The 12,458-nt window shown below is 54.0% G+C and overlaps 1 protein-coding gene across 1 annotated transcript; it reads right to left on the bottom strand.

Moving 5' to 3' along the window:
* Positions 1-139: 139 nt before the first annotated feature.
* On the bottom strand, positions 140-12,427 carry DCST2 (DC-STAMP domain containing 2). Its single transcript, XM_052637298.1, has 15 exons — positions 12,160-12,427; positions 11,821-11,991; positions 11,442-11,543; positions 11,006-11,203; positions 10,387-10,452; positions 9,684-9,897; positions 9,350-9,507; positions 8,454-8,618; positions 7,193-7,360; positions 6,960-7,060; positions 5,910-6,040; positions 3,743-3,870; positions 3,297-3,390; positions 3,052-3,192; positions 140-185 (listed from the first exon to the last, which is right to left on the bottom strand). Exons 1-15 carry the CDS (start codon positions 12,425-12,427, stop codon positions 140-142), a joined length of 2,151 nt encoding a protein of 716 aa, XP_052493258.1.
* Between the last annotated feature and the right edge of the window lie 31 nt (positions 12,428-12,458).

Raw genomic sequence — 12,458 nt, 5'->3', positions numbered from 1 at the left:
TCTTTATTTTGGAGGTAGGTGGGCGGGATGGGGAGGAGAGGGGAAATGAGAGATGGGACTGCTTTGAGGGCAGAGGATTTCTGAGGCAGTCAGAGGGGCTGAGGGGGCTGCTGACAGACAGGGCCTCAGGTGGTGGTGGCTACCTGTGCCTTCTCTCCCGAGGCCCCTTTTCTTCATCCAGGTCACTAGTGAGGAGAGGAAGAGGGTGGCCCAGTCACCAGGATTCTGTTTTCACAGGTGACTTCCTTCCTCCTGCACCTGCCCTGTCTATTCAGATTTGGCTGCTGTTGTCTTCCAGCCACTGCGGCTCTCACAGGCCCCTCCAAGGCAAGCCAGAGTGTGTCTGTAGATATCTTCTGACTTTAGGCTGAGAGATGAGTGGGCAATGATGTGCCCAAGGTCATGTGCTTTGCAAGGGCAGAACCAGTAGTGACCTCGGAAATAATACTCACTCAAGGCTGTAGGGTACCTCCCTGGCTGCCCAGCTTTTAACTTCCTTGAGCCCTCTGGAACCACTCAAAATAAAACTTTCCTTCCCCTTCAACCTCTGAATTCATTACTAACTTCTGGTGCCCCATTCACACTGGAATGTGACCACTGGACAGTTTTCTCTTCAGTCCTCCCAAGTGGAGGTTGCTTGTCTTTCTCAGACTTGGCATGCCTGTGGCGTATTGCAAAGCCCCTGGCTCCCATGGAAGCTACACTCCTGGGCTGTGCCTATCTCCCCAGGCCCTGCCAACATCCTGCCATACCCATCCAGGGTGCTGGTACCAGACTTGAGCTGCTCTTGTGGCCCAGCTGCCTTCTTGCTGGTGGGCAGGCTCTTCCAACACACTGGCCTTCCAATCCTCAGCCTCCTTGGCCATAATGACCTTCCTCTGCTCCTACTCGGACATCACCCTCAATCTTGGCTACTCTCTGGATTTATCCCCCGGATTCTTCCTGGGCCTGGCCCATTGTCTGCATCCCTCCTGGCCTCTGCTTTAACACCCCAGCAACACATAGACCTTGGACTGCCCCCTGGGGTCTTAACCCCTTTCTCTTCCCCAGTCATCTTAGATACTCTGACTAAAGCACCCCAATTCTCACCCCATCATCTCCTGACCTGCCCAGAAAAAGCCTTCAACCCTGGAAGCCCATTCATGGCTACCACATCTGCTTGAGAAAACCACATAACCAAGCACGCTGGAGTCTGTCATTACACGTGATGATTTTCAACTTCATCTGAGCCTTTAACGCTCCCTGGAAATCTCTTAACCTCCCCAGTTGGCTCCTTTGCACACTCCCCAAGGCAGGCATTTCAACCTCCACCACCCACTCCTTGAAACCTTTATTCCACTCCCAACCCCATTCTTTACTGTTTCAGCAGGTGTGCATGCCTCCTATCCCCACCCCCAGTCCCCAACCCCACCCCCTCACCCTGAGAAAAGCAAGGCCATCAGACTGGAGCAGGCTCAGCTCTGCTGGGAGGAACATGCCCTCTCCCCTCCTGCCTCGGGCGAGCCCGGTCCTATTTGAGGCCACCCTGTTCACCTGGCCCTAGATCCCATCTCTCCGGCATCTCTCACTCTTCAACACTTTTTTCATCTCTGAAATCCTCAAATCTCCCCATACTTGGGTAAAGAAAAAGCTTTTTCTTGGATAAAGAAAAATCTTTTAGGTTCCCTTCAAGCTACTCTCTTGTTCTATGAAGCTCTCTCCTCTTTACCATCAAGCTTCCTTTTAGAAACTACAGCAGTGACGTTAAAAATAATAATAATAATTTCCAAACTTGCAACAGTGACAGAGCCATGTACCCCATTTCTGAGTCTTCTCTACCAGTCACCCCCTCAACCCACGAGGACTGGTTTTGGCCTTCCCCACACCATGAGAAATAGTCCCACAAGCCACTCCAAGGATCTCTCGACCACCAAATTCAATGACCAGTCTTTAGGCTTCATCCTACTTGATCATCTCACAACATTGGATCTGCTTGGCTCTCTGTTCTTGAGTCTCTCCCCTCCTTGGTTTGTGATGGAGCCCCTCAGGGTCATGTCCCTGCCTCCTCCTCTGCTGCCCTGCCCTCCACCAGGGTGATCCAGCTCATTTCTCTCACAGTCTCCAAGTCAACAACCCCCCAAAAGATACCTCTGGCCCAGAGCCCTGCCCTTTTCTAACTGTCCCCTGGGCATTCCCAGTGGATTCCCTACAGATACCAGAAAGGTCTAGAACTGGGCCATTGTTTCTGCAGAACCTGTTTCTCCTCTTGCCCTAACACCACCCAGTTCCAAACACAAGCTCCCTGTCATTCTCAGCACCTCCATCCTGAGGCATCCTGACCTCACCAACTTTTCCTGAGCTAAGACAGCCTCCTCTCTGGTCTCCCTGCTCCCACCCTGCCTCCACTCTGCCTTCTTAGCTTATTGTCCCAAAAGACAAATACATCACTTTCTGACTGAGGATCTTCAGATGGTAAACTGAGGCCCTCTCCCACCTCTCCCTGCCTTGATGGGCAACCTCATCTCCCAGTATGCTCTGCTGTCTCCACCCAGCCACAAATACACCCCTCCCTGACCCTCCCCTCACCTCTAAGTGTCCCATATTCTCTAGACTCACACAAGCCTCCCCCTGGAATGTCCTCTTGCACTCCTTAGCCTAACAAACCCTCTGGCTTCCAGGCTTCATCCTACTTGATAATCTCACAGCATTTGATATACTTGGCTCTCTGTGAGTGAAAATCAAGCCCACCTATTTTTTTGACTTCTTTCGTGAAGCTTTCATTAATATACCTCCATCCCAAACTGGGTGTTCTGTCCTCTGTGCTTCCCAGAGCCTGTTTCACTCCTCATTTGGGGTGCTCTCTACATTGTCACTTATCTACTTGATGTCACTCTCCCCCACTCACCCCAGGGCAGGGGTGCTGACACAGCAGGCATGGGACAAACCCCCCTCCCCACTACCCCTTTTATCTCTCCAGCTCTAGCAGAAGGCCAGGCAGCCAAGAAACCCTTGATAAATGTGACCGAACATGCTTAGGCCTCCCAGTCCCCACGCCTGAAGTCTTCCACTCACCTGGATTCCGACATGGAATCCGATGAGAGGGTCCTGCCGAGCGCTTCCTGGAGCTGCTGCCGCAGTAGCGCCTCCTGCTCAGGACCCTTTCGGTGGGCGGCAGCCAGCCATAGGCAGGGGCCCTCCTCATCACTGGAGTCCCTGGAGAAGCCTCCCATCTCAGTAGCCCACAGAGGTCCTGCAGAGGGGTGGCCGCTCCTACTGCCCCCACAGTCTCCAGCCACCCCATGTTGCCTGAGACTCACAGCTCTAGATCCAGCTCCTCCTGGCAGGAGAGGGGAGACGCACACACGGAGCAGGTGTTGCCCAGGAGACGGAAGCAGGTGAGACAGAAGAGACCTGGAGGAGGCCAGGAGGGACGGAATTGAACTTGTTCCCCCACCCCCACCCCGGCACTGTGCTCCCAAGCTTTCAGCCCTTGCCTCCCCAGCTCCACCCAAGGGGGAGACCACTCATCAAACCATGCACTCTGGGGAACTGCTGCAATACCACTTGCATAGGAATTCTACTTGCACTGGAGGATTAAGGCACACAGAGAAAATGAGCTACCTGAGGGTTCTGTGTAAAAGAGGACATGCGTCATAACGAAGGGAGGAGTACAAAAGGTGAGGTACAGAAGTCCATAAAAGCTGATTGTCATATACAAATGGTGAGAGTCCCAGCAGAGAGGCATCTTCCTCAGAACTCTCACCTCTGCAGCCTGGGGTACTGCAAGCCACCGAATTCTCTGTGTCCCCCTCATCCTGCGGCTGCCCACAGCCCAGGCAGTAGGTCTGATGCTGGCTGAAGTGGCTGATGAATGGAACCAGGCAGGAACACCTGAGGAGAGGGGTCCCAGACACTAAGTAGGTCATCTCAATATATCTGGACAAAAAATAATTCAAAAAGGTACATGCACCCCTATCCTCAAAGCAGCACTATTCACAATAGCCAAGACGTGGAAGCCACCTCACTGTGTATGGACAGATGGAGAGATAGAGAAGATGTGGCGCATATATCCTGTGGAGTACTGCTCAGCCAGGAAAAGGGCGAGATAGTGCCGTCTGCAGCGACGTGGGTGCACCGGGGCACTCTCATACCGAATGAAGTCGGAAACAGAAAGACAAGTACTATACGATAACGCTTATTTGTGGAATCTAAAATATGACACAGGAACTTTTATGAAACAGACTCACAGACATGGAGAAATGGACTCACAGACATGTGGGAACGGACTCCCAGACATGGATAACAGACTCACAGACATGGAGAACAGACTCACAGACATGTGGAAACGGACTCCCAGACATGTGGAAACGGACTCCCAGACATGGATAACAGACTCACAGACATGGAGAACAGACTCACAGACATGTGGAAACGGACTCACAGACATGTGGAAACGGACTCACAGACATGGAGGAAGAGACTCACAGACATGGAGGAAGAGACTCACAGACATGGAGAACAGACTCACAGACATGAACAGACTCACAGACATGGAGGAACGGACTCACAGACATGGAGAACAGACTCACAGACATGGAGAACAGACTCACAGACGCAGAGAACAGACTCACAGACATGGAGAACAGACTCACAGACGCAGAGAACAGACTCACAGACATGGAGAACAGGCTCACAGACGTGGAGAACAGACTCACAGACGTGGAGAACAGACTCACGGACGTGGATAAACAGACTCACAGACGTGGAGAACAGACTCACAGACATTTGGGAACGAACTCACAGACATGGATAACAGACTCACAGACATGGAGAACAGACTCACAGACATGTGGAAACGGACTCACAGACATGGATAACGGACTCACAGACATGGAGAACAGACTCACAGACATGGGAACGGACTCACAGACATGTGGAAACGGACTCACAGACATGGAGGAAGAGACTCACAGACATGGAGAACAGACTCACAGACATGAACAGACTCACAGACATGGAGAACAGACTCACAGACATGGAGAACAGACTCACAGACATGGAGAACAGACTCACAGACGCAGAGAACAGACTCACAGACATGGAGAACAGACTCACAGACGTGGAGAACAGACTCACAGACGTGGAGAACAGACTCACAGACGCAGAGAACAGACTCACAGACGTGGATAAACAGACTCACAGACGTGGATAAACAGACTCACAGACGTGGAGAACAGACTCACAGACGTGGATAAACAGACTCACAGACATGGAGGAACGGACTCACAGACATGGAGAACAGACTCACAGACATGTGGAAACAGACTCACAGACGTGGAGGAACAGCCTTGTGGTTGCAAGGGGAGGGGGAAGGGAGAGATGGAGTGGGCGTTTGGGGTCAGCAGATGCAAACTAGTAGATATAGAATGGTAAATAACAAAGTCCTACTGTATAACACAGGGAAACTTATTCTAGATTCTGTGATAAACCATAACAAAAAAGAATATTTTTTTTATAAAGAGTGTATATGTGTGGATGGCTGAATCACTTTGCTATAACACAGCAGAAATTAACACATAATTGTAAATCAGCTGTATTACACTTTTTAAATTAATTTTTTAAAAAGCAGGCCAGGCCAGCCCGCCTAACTAACCCTCATCCTCTCCAGTATCACCCTCCAAATCAAAGGTAGGTCTCCCTACAGTCTAACCTCCATCCCTCTGACTAGAGCAAGAACCTCCCTTCTTCCTGTCCTCCTCCTCCTTTGACTCCCCACCCCTACAGAGTGTCATCCCCAATCCATTCATGAATGAGCACCCTCTTCAACCAAATCTCTGGACACCTAGGAGAGACAGGGATCCATTCTCACCTCTGGCTCTTTTTCTACTCCCTCTCACTCCACTTCCTATAAGGAAAGACTATGGGCTTACCGTCCAGCCAGCACCTGGAGCACGCTCATGTGGCCGTGGTCAGCTGCCCGTCTCCTCACTGATCGGTACAAGGCAGCCAGCAGCTTTGTTCGGCGGCTCAGAAGTACATTGTAGAGGTAGGAGATCCTCTCCTGGTGGAGGGGAAGTCAAGGATGGGGTCCCCTTGATCCTGTCTGCCTGGAATGCCCTCTGCACTCACCCCTACCCTTACCTTTACCTTCTCTCCATTTCCTATGACTCCTTGTAGGCTTGGCTCAATGCCCGTTCCTGGGGGAAGACTTCAGGGCTTCCCTAGGTGGACGCACCCATCCCCTCCTCTGGGTTTCCTTAGCACTTATTTATTCCTTAATAAAAACACTTTTTTCTTTCTCTTTTTTTTGGCTGTGCTCTGAGGTTTGTGGGGTCTTAATTCTCCAACCAGGGATGGTACCCTCACCCTCTTGCCCCCTCACCCTCTCGCCCCCTGCAGTGGGAGCTCGGAGTCTTAATCACCGGATGGCCAGGGAATTTCCTAAAAATACTTTTTTCATTGTAACAGTCTTGTTAAAACCTGCCTCGAGACTGTGTCTGGTTCATCTCCGCATCCCTGAAGCCGCCAGCATGGTGACTGGCATACAGTAGGTGCTCAATGAGTCATGAGTAAGTAAACAAATGGCAGGGTTTTCATTCCCACCTCAACACCAGCATGGCTCCTGCCCCCAAGGGTTTTTGTTTGTTTGTTTGTTTTGTTTTTAATTTATTTATTTGGCTGCATCAGATCCTTAGTTTTGGCATGTAGGGTCCAGTTCCCTGACCAGGAATCAAACCTGGGCCCCCTGAATTGGGAACATGGAGTCTGAGCCACTGGACCACCAGGGAAGTCCCCTTCCCCAGGGTTTTAACAAATCTTTGGAAGCAAGCTTTATCTCAAGAGGCACCATTTCTCCCTTCTGTGGTCCAGGTCATTTGCTTTGGGGTTCAGCAGTTCAACCAGAGGGAGAGAGCGGGGCTGCAGAAGGCTTCTGAACTCCCCCAGTCCAAGACAGACAGCCAGGAGCTTAGCCCCCTCACCTGCTCCCGAGATGGGTAGTAGGAGGCACAGATGAGCCGCCGCAGCCGACTGACATAGTTGCCGAACAAAGTGACAAAGAAGCAAAGGCCATACATGACGCCTGGGGGCACAGCAGACCCAGTAAGCTGCTGCTGGGGGGCACCAGGTGCCAGCCACACTCACCCTCAGCAGACTGTGCCCCTCATGCCCTGAACTGTGTCTGTCCCCCCAGCGCCCTCAGAGGTGTGGATACCGATGACTATGTAACCAGTGGAGTCGGGCTCTGAGGGATGCAGACGGCAGCGTCGGGACAGGACGGTGATGTTGCCTTGCTGGAGGACATCGAATGCAGACACCAGGTCGCGGTAAATCTTCCCCGTGGAGCCAGTGCCTTCCACGGTTATGGATACGAACACGGGGCCTGGGCGCCAAGACCCTGTGTGAGAGCTGTTCTTGGAAGCTGCCCACTCCACCATGCACAAAAGACCACACCTTCTGGAAGGTGGCAGGTGGATGGTGCAAAGGATAGAGATGGCCCCCAGACCCCCCTGGAGGCCCCAGACACCCTTGTGGTGCTCCAGGCCCCGGCATCAGCTCCTGGAAACTAGGCCTGGCTCCGTGGTCCAGAGCTGGCTGGCACTGGTACCTATGTGGTCTGCCTTCTCAGGCCACCAGATCTGAAATGACCTTGATAGCCTGTGGGTCCATGCCCAGACTCCATGACTACCCAGAAACATTTATTTTAAAGCATTTGTTGAGGGGAGGGGAGGGAAGGTTTGGGAGTGTGGGATTAGCAGATGCAAGCTATTATATATAGGATGGATAAACAAGGTCCTACTGTGTGGCACAGGGAACTATAGTCAATATCGTGTGATAAATCATAATAGAAAAGAATATAAAAAGGAATATATATATATACATATAACTGAATCTCTTTGCTGTACAGCAGAAATTAAAACATTGTAAGTCAACTGTACTTCAATCAAATTTTTAAAATTTTTTCAAAAATAAAGCATTTGTTAAGCACTGACTGTGTATCAGGTATTGAACTAAGGGCTTTATCGATTGTTTCGAGTTTTGTTTTTTGTTACTTTTTCTGTTGGGCCTCTGGTATAAAGGATTAGATTAACTCTATTCTGTGGTTTGTGGCACACCGTCAATCCAAGGTCCACCAGGCACTCACGCATGTGGTCTCATCTATGTACAGCCACCCAGAGAAGCTGCTACCATCACTGTCCCACGGTTCAGATGAGACAGCTGAAGGTCTGGGAGGTTGAGCAAACTGCTCAAGGTCACCATCTGGTAAAGGACACTGCTGAGATTTGACCCCAGGCCAGTCTGACTTTAGAGCTTGTGTTTTCCTCTACTGTGTTATGGTGTAATATTGAACTGGGCACAGGGATTACCAGGCAGAGGATGGGGTTGGAGGAGGGCAATGTCAGGGGCTGGTAAGTAGCAGTGACATTCAGGCCATCCCACAGGACTGAGGAAGCTAGGGAAGTTTGGGCACTCACTTCGGGCCACAACCTCCCCCTGCAGGTGGTACCGAGCCAGGTCCAGGACCCAGAAGACGGCATAGTCCAGGAAGACCAGGAACAACACGAGGAGGAGGTGCTGGGCAAGGTGGAAGATCGCCAGGATGCAAAAAATCTGTTCCCACCGGGACAAGAAGATGGAGCCTGCATCGGGGAGGGCTGGTCAGGAGGACTCTCCGCAATTCTCCTTCCCACCAGACCCTCGCCCCTAGAGAGACCTCCCTCCTGGAGGCAGCTCCTGCCCCTCATCAGACTGGGTCCTGTCTGCTCACCTGGAAGATGCGGAAGCTGTGAGGACCCCTGTGCAAGAGTGGGAAGGAAGCACTCTTCCTGGGCAGGGCCTCCGTGGCTCGAGATACACACCTAGTATCTCCACCTTGACCTGGTGGCCAGTTTTCACTCTCCAGGAATCCCCTCTTCTAAGGCATCCCTGATACCCTGGTGTGGTTCCCCGCTTCCCACTTCAGAGACAGCACTGCTCCCCACCTCCCGCTGGCTGCATCACCTCCGTATCAGTGTGCATGGACATTCTTGCTCACCACCTCCAAAAGCCTCCCAGCTTCACTTCCCTTGCTCCACATCCACTCTCCACCCCTCTGTCTTGACATCCAGGGTGCTCCCAGAAGCATCACCTGCCACTCTTCTCTTTGTCTCCATGCTCTGAGACAACCCCCCTTTTAGGCTGAGGCTTCCCAAGGACAGGATTGTGTCTCCCCCACCTCCCGAGCCTGAAATTTCCTTTTTCTGTGTCACCCCCCATCTCTGGCCCTGCCCTGAGCCAGGCCTGTGCCCAGCACTTCTGGGCAGAGCAGTGGGGTTGGAGGGAGCCTTGGCCCCACTCAGGGACCCTATCTCCGGGTCGTCGGGGCCCTTGCCTGGCTGGATGTAGTGTCTGGCTTCATGGGCAGTGAGCGGCAGCACCGTGGGCAATCCTGCCCTGGAGCGGACAGCCTCCACACGCAGGAATTGGCTGGTGATGTAGATGTTGTCGAAATTGTCCCAGTTCAGGTAACCGTATCGGTAATACAGGGCTCTGGTGGGACACACGTGAGGCCCCTCAGCAGCCCCAACCAGACATCCCAGGGCACCACACTCCCCACTCTCACCCCTGCCCACGAGCTCCAGCCTCCCAGGATGCCATGGGGACAAGCTGGCCCCCAACAGCCCTAGCCCCCACCCCTGCATTGGCGGGGCCCTCCAGCGCCTCACTGGAGGTAAAGAAGCAGGAGCAGCAGAGGTGTGGTGTAGCCCATCAGAGCCAAGGCCTCTCGGACGTGGTACAGCTTCACGCTGATGGCTTCATGGAGGTCCAGAGCTACCTGGGACAGGCTCCGAGAGGCGTTGAGATCCACAAAGAAGTAATGGGTGGCTGTCATGTTGAACTCAAACTCTTGACGCACTCGGTTAATCAAATTCCTCACAGCTGAGGCCCCGTGTCCAGGGGAGATGCAAGCAAGGAGAGTTACAAGGGGGCAGGGCTGCACCCTGGAGGGGCCTGGCCAGCCCAGGGGCCCCATGGCTTCCAGGTCAGCTAGAAACCCCGAGTGTTGGGACCTACAGTGGACTGAGGAGGGGACAGAGCCTCCACAGTCTATGCCATGGCCGATGCACGCTTAGCACCAGGCTTCTGCCTTCACAGGGAGCATCTCCACAACCTGCCTTGGCTGCTGGGGTCCCTGCTTCTCTCCCCAGCTCCTCCTCTCAAGTCAGGCTTTGATGAAGCACCCTCTCTTCACTGGGCCCCAATTTCCTAATCTGTATGGCGTGGACATTGGCCTGGGTAACCTCCGGAGGTCTTTTCCTGAATTCTCATCTGTGGACAGGGAGCGCTCCTGGGTTGGCACATGCCGCGATGAGGGAGGGAGGCCTCCGAGGAGCACCGCATGAGTAGGGCTAGGCGGGGACCACTCACGGGTGCTCATGGTCTCTCGCAGGAAGGTCTGGATATAGCCAGGAATGATGCAGAACACCTGGGCCACTGATAGCCAAGACGGAGTGTCAGGAGGGGCAAAGAGACGCAGCTTGTCTCTCCAATCTCCAGAGACCTTGCTCTCACAGGGCCTCCCGACTTTTCACTGTTCCTGCTGGCCTCCACATCAGCTCAAAACCTTTTGGCTTCTCCTACCCCACCCTCCACATTGGTTTTCCCCCTACCTGCTCCCTAATCCTGCATGGAGCCCAGCATCCTTGTTGGTCCCATATTTATTGCCCCTCATTAGTCCCCGGAAGGGGGCTTCCCAGGTGGCCCAATGGTAAAGAATTTGCCTGCCAAAGCAGGAGACGTGGGTTTGATCCCTGGGTCAGGAAGATCCCCTGGAGAAGGAAATGGCAACCCACTCCAGTACTCTTGCCTGGGAAATCCCATGGACCAAGGAGCCTGGCAGGCTGCAGTCCTTGGACTCACGAAGAGTCAGACACGACTAAGCACACACACGCTACTGCTACACCACTGGTCACCCGGGCCCACTCACCCAGCTGGTCCCTATGTTTCCCGGGCCCCCATTCCTACCAGTAAGTCCATGTTCTCTCACCACTGGCAAGTCCACAGAGCATCAGCTTGAAGGGCATGAGCACGAAGCACAGGTGGTAGGCCTGCGGTATGACCTTCATGCAGCTGTCCTTGGCGTCATCAAAGACCCGAGCACACTTCAGGTAGGGGTTGCCCAGCTCCGAGTTGCACACATCGCCAATGTGCAGGAGCCAATACCACACGTTCCGCAGGGCCCTGGCTGGGAATGGCTGCGGGGCTGGTACCCAGGAGTCCTGCAGCATCTTCTCAGGGGGGTTGAGGGGAACACCAGGGCAGCACCCGGACCCGGAAAGGCCCGTGGTCAGGGGCCGGGCTCTGCTTTATCCAGTGGGGTCTATTTAGCACTCTGGCAGGGCCCAAGAAGTCCTGGACGGGGGTGAGGGTGAGGAGGCTAGGTAAATCCTGGCCCCCCAAAACAGACATACTAACGTGCTGACCTACGTGCTTCACGCCATCCATGATTGACCGGAAGAACTTTCGGACCCGGTCAGCCACCTGCTTGGCTCTCTGGGCAACGGCTTTAATCTTGTTCAGAGCACCTGAGAGGCAGGGGCAGGGCTCCGGTCGGGTCTCCTCCTCTAGAGGCTAGCTCTAACCATTGCCCTGGAGTAGGGAGTGGAGCAGGGGAGCTGCCCAGACGCTGGGGTCTGGGAGACAGTCCATCGGGCAGTGGAGCGGGCCAGAGAGCGAGGGTCAGGGGGTCCCGCTGGAGGCTTAGAGATTAAGGCCCAGGACCACAGAGAGGAATGGAGCCAGAGGGCTGTGAACGCGCAGGCTGAGGGGAGCTCGGGGGCCCGTGGAGGTGGGTGGCCTTACTGATGAGGGGCTGCTTGGCCCTCTCCAGCACTTTGGCGGTCTGGTTCAGGGCCAGTTCTGCCCCACAGGCCACAGCCTCGCTGGCCTGGGTGAAGTTGCGCAGGGTGTTGGCACAAGGCCCTTGCAACACCAACCCAAAGGCAGCCACCAACAGCAGTGTCCGGCCCTGCTCTGGGGAGAGAACACCATGGGAACCAAGCCAGCAGCCTTGCCCATGGCAGCACATACAAATGCCATATGGAAGGCAGCAGGGCTTCCTTTGACTGCCCTCTCCTGCAAGATCCCTCCTGCTCCAGCCCCTCCACTGGGCCCACCCCCTGCGCTGGGCGCCAAACTCACTGGAGAAGGCCTGGGGCAGCAGCAAAAGGACAGTGACCCGGACCTGGCGGGAGAATCCCATGCCCAGACTAAGGAAGGCGGCCAGAGTGAGGGTGCCCAACAGGCAGCCCCAGGGGCTGTGCCCTTCCACCAGCAGCTCCAGCAGCCCGTAGGCTGTGGCCAGGGACAAACCCAGGATAAAGCCCCCTGTGCTGCGGACCACAGCCCGCGCCATGCTTGGCTCCTCTGCCTCCAAGGGCTGCGCAGCATCCTTCGTGACCTTGGACATGGCTGAGGAGACCAAATGTTTGCCTGTCTCC

The sequence above is a fragment of the Budorcas taxicolor genome, chromosome 3 (assembly GCF_023091745.1).
Source record: "Budorcas taxicolor isolate Tak-1 chromosome 3, Takin1.1, whole genome shotgun sequence".
NCBI classification, from domain to species: Eukaryota; Metazoa; Chordata; class Mammalia; order Artiodactyla; family Bovidae; genus Budorcas; species Budorcas taxicolor.
This window is presented reverse-complemented; position numbering and strand designations above follow the sequence as displayed.